The sequence below is a fragment of the Theobroma cacao genome, chromosome 5 (assembly GCF_053813885.1).
Source record: "Theobroma cacao isolate CCN51 chromosome 5, ASM5381388v1, whole genome shotgun sequence".
Taxonomy (NCBI): Eukaryota; Viridiplantae; Streptophyta; class Magnoliopsida; order Malvales; family Malvaceae; genus Theobroma; species Theobroma cacao.
In genome coordinates, this window is record NC_142643.1 from 43,215,166 (window position 1) to 43,231,331 (window position 16,166).

At 31.9% G+C, this 16,166-nt stretch overlaps 2 protein-coding genes across 4 annotated transcripts; one reads left to right on the top strand and one right to left on the bottom strand.

The window, feature by feature from the left end:
- The first annotated feature begins 2,135 nt into the window (after positions 1-2,135).
- On the top strand, positions 2,136-6,467 carry VAP27-2 (vamp/synaptobrevin-associated protein 27-2). 3 transcript variants are annotated; one of them, XM_018121608.2, is made up of 9 exons: positions 2,136-2,357; positions 3,008-3,088; positions 3,459-3,529; positions 3,685-3,766; positions 4,265-4,380; positions 4,456-4,638; positions 4,898-5,347; positions 5,496-5,573; positions 6,145-6,467. In XM_018121608.2, exons 2-9 carry the CDS (start codon positions 3,040-3,042, stop codon positions 6,256-6,258), a joined length of 1,143 nt encoding a protein of 380 aa, XP_017977097.2. In that variant the 5' UTR covers positions 2,136-2,357; positions 3,008-3,039; the 3' UTR covers positions 6,259-6,467. The 3 variants fall into 3 exon arrangements, with proteins under 3 accessions (XP_017977097.2, XP_007030154.3, XP_017977098.2); XM_007030092.3 differs by lacking the exon at positions 2,136-2,357 and adding an exon at positions 2,370-2,537; XM_018121609.2 differs by lacking the exon at positions 2,136-2,357 and having other exon boundaries at positions 3,002-3,084.
- A 175-nt stretch (positions 6,468-6,642) lies between these two features.
- Positions 6,643-12,088, bottom strand: LOC18599905 (sodium/hydrogen exchanger 2-like). Its single transcript, XM_018121607.2, has 15 exons — positions 11,646-12,088; positions 10,684-11,036; positions 10,436-10,554; positions 9,992-10,089; positions 9,736-9,795; positions 9,607-9,653; positions 9,323-9,517; positions 9,192-9,238; positions 8,848-8,914; positions 8,628-8,728; positions 8,394-8,495; positions 8,044-8,182; positions 7,894-7,956; positions 7,548-7,631; positions 6,643-7,161 (listed from the first exon to the last, which is right to left on the bottom strand). Exons 2-15 carry the CDS (start codon positions 10,858-10,860, stop codon positions 6,829-6,831), a joined length of 1,632 nt encoding a protein of 543 aa, XP_017977096.2. The 5' UTR covers positions 10,861-11,036; positions 11,646-12,088; the 3' UTR covers positions 6,643-6,828.
- Positions 12,089-16,166: the final 4,078 nt, after the last annotated feature.

Consider the following 16,166-nt stretch of genomic DNA (forward strand, 5'->3'; position numbering starts at 1 on the left):
GTAAGGTTCAAATACTCCCACTCTCAATTATTAAAATAATCTATCAAATATAATTCTTTTTTACTTAATACTTATTATTTACCTTTTTGTAATTAAATTTTTATTTATTAAAAAATAATAAAAATTATTATTACAAAATAACAACGAATTTTTATATCTCGACTAAGGTCCTTTTTTTTAAAACAAATTGTTGAAAAACAAAAAGTCGATTTTTTAATTGTACTGCATAAACAAGGTATACTTTTTTTATTTTTATTAACCAATATGTCATTTTCATGTGGTTTTGTTCCATCAATTTTATTCCTCATTGCATCCCAACTTTTTCAATTTTAATTATTTTTTTTCTTTTGCCCAAAAGAATGCACCATATTGCTATGTACTTTAATGTAACCGACCTAAGTAAAGGCACCACATTCCTAAACAAATGTACAACTGAAATTATTTTGATCAAACTTTGACTAGCATATATATTCTTTTGAAAAGTGAATTTCTTTTTATTTTTTTGAAAATAAAAAGTTGAGAAAAAAATTGTCATAATGCATTATTTTTTGTCTCAATCATATTCCACTATGGCAATTCAACTTTTGGGGCACTTTGTCTTTTTGGGGGAAAAACTTTCCATATAGAATCTCTCCCTTTTTCATTGATACGAGGCTAGCAAGCTCATGCATGGAATCGCATTCCACTCAAAATAATAATAATAATAAATCTCAAATGATAACAACAACGATACGTGTTGAATGATAAATAATTTATTTTATTATTAATTTTTTTCACCGACAAACAAAATACATACATCGAATAATATATACTTGAAGAAGAAATTCGATTACGTGATTGTTTAATTATAAATTAATTAATTGAGACACATGTTGAAAAAATATCATAAAGAAGATATTGTTTGATATTTTTAATAAACCACATATTTTATTAATGATTAAAGAATAAGATGTAGGTAACTTGTATCCATTGAGTGATGAACCTTTGTCGCCAGGCATTTGGAATCCCTACAATTCCTAGTGCCTTCGTATTTGAGGAATTGATTCACCGTAGAAAACTACACAAATATAAGGTTATAATTGATTCCTAGATAGCTTAATATTCAATAACAACTGTTGAACCAAAATTTTTTACATCGAGGCAATTAATTAATTTTTTATATAATTATATGTATAACAATAATAATTATAATTATAATAAAATAATTTGTAACATATGTAAATAGTCGAAAGCATTTCTTCATGATAAGTGAAGAAACGGAAATGGCTCCTTCAAAGTGTCTTTATGGGAGAAAATTTGGTCAGTGTTACTGTGTTAAGAGTCTTAAAGATGATTTACTTTTTAACGAGAAGGAAGAAAAGGAAGAAGAAAAAGGATAAGACGATAGTAATTATTTATTAAATATAGTGGGACACATAAATTTATGGCTAACTTAACAGTTGCTGTTCGAGCTCAGCTCGGGGAGATTTTTAGCCATTTTTATTTATTTATTTGGTATAATTAAATAATAAATGAAAAATTAAATTTAGTGGAATTTCATACTACTTTTGATCAATCCAACGGAAAAGGTTGTGGTTGGAAGCAATTTACTTGTGATTTTCCAGTTATGCTAACGTGATCAAAGTTTTGTTCTCTTTCCTTTATTTGCCTTATTTTGCTTCATTCTTTATGGAAATTAGGTGAACTTCGGCTTGCAATGCTTGCTAAAGTAGGTATACAAGATAAGCATAGTTCAAAACCAGCTACAAATTACCGAATGCTAAGTGCTAATTGATGATATTGATTAGCACAAATTAAACATGATTAAATGATATGGATGCAGTAAATCTTCCCAAATAAGTAGTTTCTTTATGCTAATCCAACTATTATATTATATCGGCTAATTTATCCTTCATGTCTTAAACAAATCCCTCTATGTATTACAACCTTTTAACTGTAATTAATATAACATATTATTAATGCTTGAAAAATGAGGGAAGCCAAAGCTGAGCCGAAGCCATGGAAATGCAAAACGGGGAGGGTTCAGAGAAGTAGAGAGGGAAACGGCGGGTACAACTAACGCTCCAGTCTTTTGCTTTGCTTTTTCTTTCTCGCTTTAAAGCAGCTATCTATGCTTGCCTTTCACTTCCCTTCTTCACAGTCTTTTTCTTTTGTCTCCCCATTTTACCTCCACCACCAAACCCAAACATCTCTCTCTCTCTCTCTCTCTCAAAAGGAATTTCTGGGACTCTCCGCTTTGTCTTTTATTTATTTTATAATTTTAAATTCCACCAAATCGTTCATTTTCACGCTATAAATACTCTCTCCATTTCTCTCCGTTTCCTCTCTCTCTGACCAGGGATTCTTTTGTAATACCGGTAAGCGATCGCTCTTCTGATTTTTCAAAAACGTTGTCGTCTTTCTGCTCCGATTTCTTCCGTTTTCGCGCTGAATTTTCGTGCATGGTGGAAACTCGAGACTCGGAAGTCGGTGTCGTTTTTGACTTGTTCTTTCTCGAGTTTTGATCTCAGGATCGAATTCAAAGAAGGCGATACCATGTCAGTACCGTAACGTTGTTGCCGTTTCTCTTTAGTTGAAATTCGAGTCAGTACTGAGTTCCGTTTGAGCTCAAAAATCAAAATGGCGACGTTTTTAGTTGTTTTAATTCAAAAAGGAAAACGATCCGAGTTAAATATGGAGTCAATATCCGAGTCATTATTGAGCATTTGCTTTGAAAAAATTTTTAGGACCTCTTCTGCTTTTCTACTTTGATTTCTAAACGTTGTCGCCTCAGTTTCAACGAACACAAGTCATAGCTTGTTCGTAGTTTTGAATTCAAACTGAGTTGCTTCGAGTCTGATCCGAGTCAAAGCGCATCTGAACTCGATTCAGTTTCGACATCACCTTCTTTTTGTTTTTGTTTTTGCAATATTTAAATATTAATTCGAATATTTTGAAAAACGAAAAAAAGAAAATAGTTAATCATTTCGATCATATTGCTGATTAGTAGTATGATTATTATATGCAGATTAAGGTTTGGATGCTAAGCGACGAAGGAAAATGACTACGCAACTTTTGGAGATTCAACCAAAGGAACTTAAATTCGTATGTGAGTGCGCAATTACTTGATTGTCCCTTCATTTTTATTAGCCTAATCATTTTTATTATAAAGTACTTTAATAATTTGCCAAAGTCACTTTTCTATCTTTGTTTATTTATTTATCATTATAATAAATAATTTATGTTATTTAGAATTATTACTTTGTTTCATCACTAGATACGCAGGGAAAACAAGAAGGATTTGTGTAAACCTATTTGTTTTTATCTATTTTTATATAATTATTTCAAAAATAAATATACTAAAAAGGGTAAAGAATAAGGATTTATTGTTAATTAATTTTGTTGGTAACATGTTATATTTAGCTTCGTTATTTATTGATTTATATATTTCTCATTTAAATTTATCTTTTGTTTGGTAGTTATATTGAAGAAGCAATGCTCCTGCTCGGTTTCACTTAGGAATAACACTAACCAATATGTTGCTTTCAAGGTCTGAACTCTGAAACATGCTCTGCTTTTCTCTTTTCTTACTTTGTTTTTTAATTTAATTTATGTCTATCTTTTTGCAATTTCTAAGGTTTATGTCATGGGATAGACTGTTAGAATTCCTGATAGCAATGTAATTGGAGCAATGATATTTTGCAGGTTAAAACTACATCCCCAAAGAAATATTGCGTGCGGCCTAATGTTGGCATTATTTTGCCTAAATCAGTATGTGAATTTACAGGTAATGAGGTCTTTTTTTTTTTTTTTTTGCTTTAGGATTGATATTTGTATGTGTGTGCATGTAATGAATGAATTTCAAAGCTTAAGCGGTCTTTAATCTTTGTGGATCATAAAAGACGATGAAAGTAAATTAAGATTGTAGAAGTGGATGTGAGGGAAAGGGTTGGGATAGAGTAAAGTTTCTGGCCTTTCTGGTGCTATAACTGCAGGGCATGTTTCCTCTTTAGAAGCTGGTTTCTACTATCTGATAATACATGATTAATGCCCCGAGAGTGCAAATCTATGGCAGAAACAAAAATTACATATTTGTCAAATGACATTCTTGACCATTAGGACAATTTGCCATTGTGCTGCTTCGATAGCTGGACAAGTGAATCAAAGCTAGTGATGCAACTTAGAAATAAATTATAGTGCTGAAATTCTCATATGATGTTTTTTATAAATTTTTTAGCCCCCTGCGCTGTACACATATATTCTCATCTTTGTTTTTTTCATTTAGTTACCATGCAAGCTCAGCGTGAAGCCCCTCCTGATATGATATGCAGAGATAAGTTCTTAATTCAAAGCACAATTGTTCCTGCTGGAACAACTGATGAAGACATTACATCAGCTGCAGTAAGTGATTTTCTGTTCTGCTTGTGCTTTATCTGATAACAGTAATTGACTTTGGTTTCTCATTTTGCTTGGCAGTTTGTCAAGGACAGTGGAAGATATATTGAAGATAATAAGCTAAAGGTTGCTCTTGTCAGCCCACCTCATTCACCAGTATTATCACCAATTAATGGAACAATGAATCAGGGAGTAGATTATGATGCTTCAATACCAAAAGAGCCGGTACTGAGTAGAGTTGGGGTTCTTGCACCACCGCAGACGGTTAGATCTACCTACTTTGTCTATTTTTTAGCCCTTAAAGTTAAGTTGCTTATAGCTCTGACATACATATGTTTATGCACGCATGTATGTGTATATGTGATTGCATTGTCTTGTAAAGGAAATATATTTTTTTAAATCTGAAAGTACACTTTATGAGAATTTTTGTTTGAGTATGAGATTTAAACGCAAATTTCAAGTCTATTAGTGAAGCTTACACCTAAAACCTCTAAGAATACCAGTGTTCTCTTCCCTGTGCCAGGTTGCCAAGGTTGAGGAGTCAAAGATAATAAATTTTGACGATTTAAAGCCAACAAAGGATGTGGAGTGGAAGCCAAGGAAGGATATGTTCTATGCTGAAGATCTAAAGCTAAAGGAGGATGCAGAGCTGAAGCCAAGGAATGATGGTGTTAATGGTGAGGACTTAAAATTAACAAAAGATGCAGAGCTTAAGCCAAAGGATAATTTAGTCAATAGCAAGGAGTTAAAGCCAGCAAAAGATGTGGAATCGAAGCCAGTGAAAGATGTGGAATCAAAGCCAATGGAGGATATTCTTGATACTGAGGAACTGAAGTCAGTGAAGATAAAGGAGTTCGATGCATTGAAGGATGGCGAGGTAAAAACATTGAAGGCTGTGGAGGAGCTGAAGTTAGTCAAAGATGTCGAGGAAATGAAATCAAAACTAACTGACCTTGAATCTAAGCTAGGCGAGGTAAGTTTTTGTCTGTAAGACAAAGAATGGTGCTTGATATTGACAGTTTAGAACAAGATTGAATAATATTTTGCCATTATTAATTTGCATCTGTTGTCTTGCTGCTCTGTATAGTTTCAGTAATAATAGTTGGTCATTTCCTTCTCAGGCTGAAGCTACCATCGCAAAACTGACAGTGGAGAGTAGGTTAAGCACTCAAGAGAGAACTATCTTACAAGAAGAACTAGTAAGTTTTCTTCTTGTGTTCTTCTTCTTGTAGTTTCTTGTTATATGATCCAAATCACATGTTTAATCATGGACAGTCAATTCTCCTAGTCACTTGTTTATGGGTTTGTAGAATAGGCTGGAGGTTTATTTTTACCATGTGACACGAAATTCGCAAAATATCCTTCTGTCTTTTATGTCTGCTATAAATCCTACTTTAGACCAGTGATATATGGGCCAATTGCACCAGAGTCCTTCACCTGATTTCTATATTGAACGGAATGATGGCCTTGTCATTAGGAGATCTACTTCTAGGCTTATAATTGCAGGACAAGGAAGAGGGTGGGAGAGGTGGAGAGCAAAGTTCAGGGTTCTACTTAGCACCCACCACCTTGGATCATTTACCATTCATTAGGAAAGCAAGTGGAAACTCTATATCATAGAATTCTGAATCACCCACCAGAAACCAATATTTTTTAAAGTTAGAGACTTAAGAGTCCAAAGCAGTTTTATTAGATTGCAGCGAAACAATGTATGTTTCATTTTATGCTAAACCCTTTAAATTATTGACACTAAACTCCATATTTCTGCAGGCGCTAATGAGGAAAAAGACAAATCTAAGAAAAGTTCAAGTGGGATTTCCTCTCCTATTTGTTTGCATGGTAGCACTCGTTAGTGTCTTTCTCGGATGCCTTCTGCGTCGTTGACAAGGAATACTTCCATGTCATGCAGGTTACCAGCAACAATCATACAGGGTTTGTTAATAGTTAGAAATCTGGAATATAAAATACTTTCCTGCTCATAGAATGTGTGCACAGTACAATAGGGTCGGCCATATAAGCAGAAATTTGCATGTAAAGGTTTGTGTTACCTGTTTGCCAAAAGGAAATGAAAGAACATACGAGGTTAACCCATAGACTAGGAACTGTTTTTTTTTTTTTTTTCTTGTGATAATTATTAACTTGCTATTTGAATTCGTATGAAACTTATAACAGCTCTTGCTAAATGTCAAAGAAGAGTATATCATGATGATGTCAACATAGTTGAGGAAGAATAAACAGGAATACCGTTTTTAGGAAACTTAACGCGAATAAAATAACCTATACAATGATACTAGCATACAAGAGGTAATTACAAAATATAATGTGCTGGTTTTTCGTCGGCCAAGTTAAAAATTGATCAAAAAAAATTTCACAATATGTTCGTGTTTATTCTTATGACAAACTCCGATGCATAGTACATATATTTTGTACATTTGGGATCAGCCGTCTTATCGATCACTGCCATTGAGGTTGATTATGTTCACTCCTTTCTGTTGGGGAGCCAGGAACAAAGGGCACAAAACCCCGGCCCCCAAACACTGGGCGCATGAAGGCGTCATCGAACTTGCGCCAGTAGTGATGAACGGTGTGCGTTGGAGTTGTGAGAAGTGCGCGAATGCTGCTTGGCCGAGGAATTCCACCTAGACCATCCTCAAAGGAGTCTTGGCCACTTCCAAGAAGTGGAACCGTAACTGATTTGGGAGTAGATGGGTCTGAGAGCATGCTGGTTGTTACTTTGGAATGAGGCAGCAAGAACCTGATTAGACGTTTAGTAATTATACCAAAAACCTGAGCAGAACCAACAGAGAAAGAGTTAGTAACATCTCCAAGAAACTCTCATGCTTAAGACTACTAACCAAAGGGCCAAAAATGATAATAGAACGCCAAAGTAACAATAATTCACATTTGCACCCTAACATTTGGTTCATTGGTTGGTGCATTATCCCCCTGCCTAAAAAGTTGCAAGACAACTGAACCATTCTTATTAAATTTGAAACTTTTACAAATTAACAGATTATGTGATAAAGCTCAAATAACCAAACATATTTGGAGCATTAATGTGAAGCAAAACCTTCAACATGTTCAAAAATAAAATAATAAGGGTAAAACGCCACGTAATTTGGGAGAAACTACCAAATCTCTAAGCAGTTAAAATGAGGCAAGAGACATCTTACCACAGTGCTGAAAAGAACAATGGTGATAGTGCTCGTAATCATAATTGCATTCGCTCGCAATTGAGTATGCCCTAACCTTGTAAACTGCATTTATATGAAGCAAAAGCCTATCAGATACTATTATCATACATCAATCAAACAAATCTCTCACCTTTCCCCATCACAATTTCTCTCCCTTTTCCTCTCATTCTACCATTAGTATTTGTACTTATTTTCAAACACACATCAAGCACTTTTTAATCTCCTCATAATTTACTAGCCAACTTTAATACAAGGAAGCTACTTTTCCATGACAAGTAATAAAAAGGTTTTCATTTCAAATGAAATAAGATTATCCAGACTTTACCTGATTATATGCAAGTGCCATAGATACAGCACCTCTCATGAGACCAGCCCACCATATTATAATCTAAACAAAGAAATACAGAGAAATAATAATGTCAAATAACATCATTAGTTGATCTGGAAGCAAAAAATTAACAACACGAACACCTACTTGTTGCCTAAAGCTGATTTTTTCACTAGCTGATTTCCTGGCTAAGTTGGATAAAAATGACAGGGGAAACACGAAAGCTGCTCTTCCGGCCATAACCAGAGCAAGCAGCACTGAACTAACGGCAACTGATGTTCCAGGGCTGCAAAAAGGAGATTAAACATCATGTCACAACAGCAAGATCATTCAGTAAATGGAAGTTATATTGCACAAGTTGCACGGGAGAAAAAGGAAATGGAAAAGAAAAAGCAAAAGATATACCTGAGGCAGCAGTTCAAGACAACAATGACTCACTAATATACACTTTACCAAAATCTAGTTAGTGTACTTCCTAGCAGGTGCATAGAACATACCTATCACTTACAAATCTCCACTTCTCAATGTCCAAGGCATCCATGCCAACATAAAGAAAGATAAATGTCTCAGCAACAAACGACAAGGTAGCAAAAGCATGCCTGTGTTAAAACCAAAGTTGAATCAATGAGGCATATAATGAGTTAAACATTTGTTTGAGGGATATTTTTTCTCCTAACATCAATGACCTATGACCTTGATTGCACTAAGATAACACCATGGAGGATACATACTTGGTGGTTACTCTTGAACTCTCGGTAACATTGTGCCAGGTATAATGTGACATCACAATCCCACAAAAAAACACCGTGAGAATGCCACTCAAATAGAACAGCTGCAGGGAGGCAACATTAGAGTTATTCAACAAGCACGTAAATCATAAAATTTAGAAGCATCATATCAGAAAAGGAAGGACTGCAAGAAAGTGCCACATTATCCTAAGAGGAGTCTTACTTCAGCCATTATGTATGAAAGGTACGCCATGAGCATCATAAGAGCAAACTCACGATCTGTTGAGTGCCTGAATCATGTTAAAATCAAGTACATTCAATAATTAGTTCCAGACTTCTCAAACATTTTACCATTAACACTGTACTCTAATAACAAAATTCATGTTCAGTTGAAGTCCTCTGATAAGTAAAAAATTTTAATATCACAAATGCTACTTTTGTGTAAACCTTCATTCCCTGGAGACGAGTATAGATTCTTGTAGAAGTATTTCGAGGTTGTTTGACGTGTAGAAGACAATTATTGAAAGGCTAGTTGATATAAAAACACAGATAGCATAAAAAACATACCTTCCAAAGTACAATGTTTTGATAATGTACGCACTTACCAGTCCAACCTGTAAGGGAAAGAAAAAAAATCACACCTCAGCAGAATTGCAGTGTTCACAGAATGAATCAAAATTGAACAAAAAGACACTTACAATCACTCCCAGAAAAGTGCTCGCTAAGAATAAATAAAAAAAGCTGCCAATAAACTCCAAAGCAATTCTGGGATTGATATTAGTCAGGTCAAAGCTCTGGATTGCATTGAAAAGCACCACTGAGGTAGCATCATTTACGACACCCTCTCCGAAAACCAGACTGTAAAGCAACGGAGTCTCATCCTGATTAAGCACCTGCACCATCAGAAGAAACAGCTCCACTTAGTTTGATATACATGTTATTTCAATTTTGAAGTGCTACTACAATTTTAAATTATGCATACCTGCAGTGTGCAAACAGAATCCGTTGCAGCAAAGATTGCACCAATTGCTGAAAATTACAGGGAACTATAATAAGATACCCAAACATAAACAAAGCAATTTTGAAAAATAAGGGAATGATAGGCAAATACCTAGAAAATCTCCAATATCCAAGGAGCCAATGTCCATTTCCTTAAAGAACTGAATAACACCTGTATGAAGCATCAGAGTTGCAATCACAATCAGCAAAATTAGTCTTGGCAATACTAGGACATAAAGCAACAATTTAAGCCAACCCCCAACTCTGCCCCCTGGCTGCCAATCCCCATGCACCAAAGCAAAAGAGAAAAGAAAAGAAACTGAATCTACACTACTTGTAAAGTGCATTCATAAAGTTGTGAAAAATACCTAAAGATATAACTGTACAAGATATTAATGTACCAACAGCCCCAAACAGCATGATGGTGATAAAGTTACGAAAAAATTGCTTCTTTTTCACCTGAAAACTGGCACAGAAAGCAGAAGAGATCAGAAAGGCTTTAGGAAGGCAAATAAAGTAAATATAGTCTTCATGTTTTACTCTTAACAATTTTAAAGTAAAAAATAAACCTCAATATCGTAGAAAAGACACCTACGTTCCTCTATTTACAATGTGGAAAACATGGGGAAATTCTCAATGTACTAAGTTCAAACCCAGAATAGATAACTGTGGAATAGGTATTTAAACAAAATAATGTTTCATATTGGATAAGTGTTGCATATCTATCTATTTTACCTTTTAAGCTATATAACAAACAATCTCCATATTTTCCACCCAAAAGAGAAATGAAATTGGCAGTAGAACAAACTTACCCAGCATTAAATATAATAGGAGGCAGAAGATAAATAAAGAAAAGATCTTCGCTGAAGACTAAAAGATGTGAGCTTTTACCCCCACTTGTCAACAAAATAATGACTCCAGTACAAAGACCCTGCCAATAAAACCGATTAAATCAAATATATCAGGCAAGTTAAACATATAATCCAAGCAATCAAAACTTTAGTTGAATTGTCCAAAAAAGGGTAATTCCACTCCCATAGATGGCAAGAGAGAAACTCACAATGACAAGGGCAGTAATTGACTCATTCATCCATCGGTTCTCCTCCAGAAGATGACCAATCACAATACAAGTGCAAAGAAGCGCGACAAATATGTTCAGAGAGACCACAGAGGCATGGTCTGAAGTAGACAGTGTCTGCAACTTGGAAACGACAGCAGCTAACTGTGGTGCCACCATATTGAGCTCTTTTTTTAATAAAAATTTATTGAACAACCAATTAATTGAGATTGACTGTAGTTATAGTCCAAAGCTGTAGGTATAGATTTTCCTTCAACAATGCAAATCTTCAAAAATTTCTATGTCTCTGAGCTGTCCATCTCAAGAACTTTCGAATCTCATAATTCACACGAACTCTGCATTTACAAAAACCACAGATTTAAACTCATTTCTTCAGTATTCAATCTCAGAAACTCAAATTTTTTCCATTTGTCTTGCTTTATGTTCTATTTCTTTTTTTTTTTTTTTGGCTGCTCGTTGTCTTAATTCAACAAAATTTAGAATACAAAAGAAAAAGAACCTCGAAATATTGAGAAACAACGATAATTATTTTTTTTAATTATTTAAGTAATATTAAAAATGTAGGAAGGAAGAAGAAAGGTGAAGAAGTTAGAAACTCTTTTCAGTTACAGCAGTTAGTTATTCAAAACGATTTTTTTAACTGAAAAATAACAACAAAAAATTTCTTTTTTCTAAATTCCTCTACTTTCCCAGCAACCAAACATCCAAAAAAAAAACTTATGGAATCGATTTGGAGAAGAAGAAACAACAACATGCATGAAGACCGCATTTATATTTCATCTTTCTTCAACTTGTTCTTCTACAAATATTTTGCGATTTCATTGAATCAAAACAGCAAAACACAACTCAAAGAATTCCAAAAATTTTCTCTTCCGTTACTTTCCTTTCCTCCCACTATCTCAGGAATCAAACATCCAAAGAACAACAAAAAAACTAAAACTTACCGAATCGTTTCGGAGAATCAACAGCATGCAGGAAGAAGGCACTCGCATTTCAGCTCCACTCAACGGTTTTTCTTTTATTTTTTTATTTTAACAACACGAAAATTCGAGAGGCGAGCAAATTCCAAGAGAAAAGCTTAGGGAAAAAACAGAAAGAGAGAATCCAAAGTTCCTCTGTTTCGAAATTTTCCCACCTGAATCTTGGACGCCCCCACCAATCTCGCAAAAATTGCCGCAATTTTCTTTTTTCAGCTTCAAAATTTTGCTTTGATGGGAGAGAAATAAACACAAAAAACACAAAATGGGAGAACGTTGAAAGACTTTTGAAACTGCTTTGATTTTTGCTTCTGGAGTTTTTATTTGACGAGAAAATTCTGGAAATTAAAAAAATAAAAGAAAGAAAAATAAGAAATTTGTGGAGAGAGATAGAGAGAAGAAGGACAGGCGTGTTGCGCGGGTGAACACAAAGAAAGGGTAATAAAATACAGCCATGGAATACAAATCAAGATATATCACTTAAATCAAGGCCGTTCAGTTATTGACGGATTTTATCGTATGGTAAATCCAGTGGTTCTGAAAAATGTTCCAGTGTGATACAGGGTGTAGGGGAATGTGGTAGTTAAGAGAATAGTAACGCACGTAACAACTTTTACCTCTCCCTCCCTTTTTGAACAGTTTTAAAAGTAGCGGCTTTTTTAAAGTAAACCAATGGTTTATTACTAGAAATAATTAGTGAGAGAATCTCCTAATTAATCTTGTCATATGATTATTATGTCTAATCACTCGGCTTGGACATATGTCTATTACAGCAAATAAAAATAATTTTAAATTAACAAAAACAAATCAATCACTACTTTTTTAATAAAAACAATGTAAATAAATTCTTCAATACTGTTATTATAAGAATTATTTATGTAAGAAATAATATAAATAACATCTTTCAACTTTTTGTAATATTTGGTTACAAACTCGTGTTGTTGTGTGTTAGAAATTAGCCTGCTTACTGATTACAACTCTTTGTTATGTGTTTTAATTTTTTATTATATATTATTAACTTTATAACTTTTTGTTACATTTTATAATTTTTTATTTTTGTTACTTGTGACAAACAAAATTAGCCAAAAAATTGTAAAAATGAAAAAAAATTATATAACAGAAAATGTAATATGAAACAAAAAATTGTAATACATAATAAAAATTCGTAAAATATAACAAAATGTTATAACACATAACAAAAAATTATAACATATAACAAAAACTCATTATGCCAAATAATTATAAAGAATTTCGAACAAATAATAATAGTTTGTAACACATAACAAAATAATAAAATAAGTAACAAAAAAAATGTTGTAACACTGCATGAAGTTGTAACAAGTAACAAATTATAAAAAAATTTATTAGCAAGATTGGCAGACTTATTTATTAAGATTTCATTTAGTTGCTATTTTATTATTTATTATTATTATTATTTTTAATTAATAAATAATAAACAGCAAATAGTTAAAAAAGTATCATCCAGAATAATTAAATAAAATTAGTGAAAAATTTCACAATTTTATACACGTGTATCTTAGTTGTTCTTTGGAAATTTTATAGTGGACGGTTAGGGTGTATTGTACCATAACTTATGATGCTGAAAAGGACTACACTAGAATAAGGAGAATCAGCGTATTATTTAATTAATTTACTAACAAGTGTTGCACGTGATCTGATTCTGACGTCTGATCTGATCTGATTTGATCTATGTTAACGCTATTTAACCTTGAATCAAAACAAGTCTCACGAGCAATCTCCCCTCTTTTAGATGGCCACGGACCTTGCCATAAAGTTGTTCTACCTTTGCTGTTTCTTTCTATCCGTCTGCTATTCTTTTATCTCATTCTTACATGCCTTTCTGTTCATTTGTCAGGGTACATTGAATCAAAGCTGGATTTAATTTTGCAATAATTGCCAATTGCTTAACGGAGTGTTAATTACGTAAAGAAGATTAAAAATTCAGTTTAAAATTTGCTACTACATGGCTATGTAAGTATAAGCTGCTGCCTAAAGTTTTGACTTGATTGATGATTGTGATGTTGTTGTTATCCCGACAATATTGTAGTCAATTTTATTTAAGGTCATCAAAGCCATGGCATGTTATTATATGATAATCATATCAATTTGATTGTAACTTATAAGCTTTTATAGTTATCAATAAGTAGATGTTTATACCTTTATTATATATAAAGGTATATTCCTTTTACTAAAGTAATTTTTTTTATATAAAATATTATCATATCATATGAACTTTAGATCTAGTATGGAAAGAGAAATGCAATTATAGCAAATTACTAAAACAACATTTTAATTAAAATGGTTAAATTTGAAATCCCAACTTAAAAATATTGAATTTGAATCTTGAAATGGACGATTTAAGTTTATGATTTGGGAAAATGTTATTTCTAATTATATAATTTAAGATCACATATATATATATATATGTGAATTATTTAAGTTGATTCATTGGTCAAACATACTGAAAAAAGGCATTAAAAAAAATCTACTTGTATTTGATGGGAACAGCTCTAGAATTTTGTTGCTACATGTTTGTGCTTATTTGGATCGGTATCATTTAATGGCATTTAGCATAAACTATATATTAGCAAGCTTCGTGGATGCATGCATTTGGTTATTTTGTTTTATTATCCATTAATCTATGATCTGATGTCTCTCTTTTATTGATTTGTTCCTGAAATTTAATTAAGATATGGATGTGTTGGATCTCAACTTGTAGTTATTTGAATAGTCCAAACACTTAACCATGTCATAGTAATAATAGAACAAAAAAATGACATGTTAAATTGAATTTTTCAATCCACTAATAATATTGTTGATAAGAAATATTGGGTGTCTTGTTGGACCAATTTGGTGATGGGTCGCCATCATTGAATCCACCATTAAATGCTATTTATGAGCAACTATCAGCTAAATTTGGTAGATGGGCATGCTATAAACTAGAAAACATTGTTACTTACTGGTATAATACCTAAAAAATCTTTTCAATTATTTAAAAAAATTCAAATGTCACTTATCATTCTATACCACTTGATATTGATGTGGTGTGTTGATGTAAATAATATGACATATATGATATTTTTTACTTTTCATATTATCATTATGTGAATATAAAATAATAAGTAGTATTGTTATTAATGATAATTACTAAATTCTTAATCATAAAATCTTATTTAATTAAAAAACATAAATATAAAAATTTAATCAAACTTAATAAAAGAATAAAATTTTATTTAAATTTTTTTTCAAGTATTATACCTTATTTAATTTAAATTTTGAAAATAGGTAAGAGTTTGTTTGTTAATAAACTCTAAGTTCTAATTAAGTTCAAACCATTTTGTGAGTGTTTTATAGATGTCAAGCAACAATGGCATAATGTCAGGAAGCCTTGGCATCTTTCACCTAATTATGGGTTCAAAGTTACGGCATAGGCCATTGATGCTTAAAGCTACCCAACATCATGTGAAATTTTTATGATGTTAGGAATCTTTAGCACCTTTCACTTTATATAGTTTTGACGTTGAAGTTTCAAATCATGACAATCTCATTGTTATCTTGATAATAAAAATTTATTTAATTTAAATAATAATAAAAAATAAAATTTATATTAATTAAATGATTTTTTTAAAAACTTTGATATAAATTATAAAGGCATAATATTTAAAAAATTTCTTAAATTATTTAAAAATTCAACAAAATTTTATATATTTTTATGTTTAATCAATTTTTTATATTTTTATTTTAAGTTAAATAAATCTTTATATTTTTATTTTGAATCAAATAATATTTGATAATTAATGATTGATTTAGTTAAAATATCACTTATCATTTTCTGTTACGTAGTATTGATGTAGCATTAATGTGACATGTTGATATATTATAACAGATAATGATATGACTTATTAATATGATATGATGATATAATCATATCACATTTTTCATTTTTCATATTAGTACTTATAAAATGATAAGGATTATTTTGATTAATGATAATTAATTAACTATTAGTTATAAAAACTAATTTGTTTTAAAATAAAAATATAAAAACTTGATTGAATGTAAAAAAAAAATAAAAATTTATTTAAAGTTTTTTAAATAGTTCAAGAAATTTTTGGAGCATTATGTCAATTCTAAATCATATAAATATGACTCTTGGGCCTTCGAAAATAATTGATTTGAAAACGGTCCAAAAATGGTCTTATTAGGACAACAAAAAACGTGCTTCAAGAATAAGACAGACACACAGCAAATTACTAGACTATCAATCTATCATCAGTTCTGTATAAGAAGGGCTTTAAATTGGGCTTTCTCTTCTGTCCTTAACCCTGTTACAAACTCAGATCCAATCCATTATCTTTAAACCTTTTCTTTTTGGGCTTTGCACTGGGAATATGGGTCGGATTAATGGATCCAAATCCATTATTATAGCCTTAATTTTGAAATTAAGTTAATTGAAAATTTCAATTA

Excerpts from the sequence above, each read along its gene's own strand:
- VAP27-2 (XM_018121608.2), top strand. The coding sequence starts at position 3,040 with ATGACTACGCAACTTTTGGAGATTCAACCAAAGGAACTTAAATTCGTA. Across the intron at positions 3,530-3,684 it reads ACCAATATGTTGCTTTCAAG|GTTAAAACTACATCCCCAAA; the intron begins GTCTGAACTCTG and ends GATATTTTGCAG. Across the intron at positions 3,767-4,264 it reads ATCAGTATGTGAATTTACAG|TTACCATGCAAGCTCAGCGT; the intron begins GTAATGAGGTCT and ends TTTTTCATTTAG.
- LOC18599905 (XM_018121607.2), bottom strand. The coding sequence starts at position 10,860 with ATGGTGGCACCACAGTTAGCTGCTGTCGTTTCCAAGTTGCAGACACTG. Across the intron at positions 9,518-9,606 it reads ATTCTGTTTGCACACTGCAG|GTGCTTAATCAGGATGAGAC; the intron begins GTATGCATAATT and ends CTGATGGTGCAG. Across the intron at positions 8,729-8,847 it reads TTTCATACATAATGGCTGAA|CTGTTCTATTTGAGTGGCAT; the intron begins GTAAGACTCCTC and ends GCCTCCCTGCAG.